The 247-nt window shown below is 68.0% G+C and overlaps 1 protein-coding gene across 2 annotated transcripts in view; it reads right to left on the bottom strand.

Annotated features, from left to right (window-relative positions):
• The window catches only part of Prdm5 (PR/SET domain 5), a 193,904-nt gene extending 193,665 nt beyond the window's left edge, over positions 1–239 (bottom strand). For both annotated transcript variants that reach the window (XM_033760015.1, XM_010610928.2), the window contains exon 1: positions 43–239. In XM_033760015.1, coding sequence (XP_033615906.1) covers positions 43–135 — 93 coding nt within the window. In that variant the 5' untranslated portion in view covers positions 136–239. The remainder of the gene's footprint in view (positions 1–42) is intronic.
• Positions 240–247: the final 8 nt, after the last annotated feature.

Genomic DNA, 247 nt, shown 5'->3' with positions numbered 1-247 from the left:
GGCGGCGCCGGGGTCGCGCGCAGGCCGCTCGGGGTCACCCACCTTTCGCACTCTGCGGGCCGTGTAGAGCCCCATCCCGTCCTGCACCCGGGAGGACTTCAGGGAGAACCTGTCCGGCACGTACATGCCCAGCATGTTCCCGGACGCGCTGCAGCTTTGCGCCCGGGAGGCGACACCTTGAAATTTGGGGTGCCGGGGTGGAGGGGAGAAGCCGGCCGGAAAGGAGGAAATGGAGTTTTCCTGCCAG

This window comes from Fukomys damarensis, unplaced genomic scaffold, assembly GCF_012274545.1.
Source record: "Fukomys damarensis isolate Sample0158 unplaced genomic scaffold, DMR_v1.0_HiC HiC_scaffold_38, whole genome shotgun sequence".
NCBI classification, from domain to species: Eukaryota; Metazoa; Chordata; class Mammalia; order Rodentia; family Bathyergidae; genus Fukomys; species Fukomys damarensis.
The sequence above is the reverse complement of the archived record's forward strand: the minus strand, read 5'-3'. Positions and strand labels throughout refer to the sequence as shown.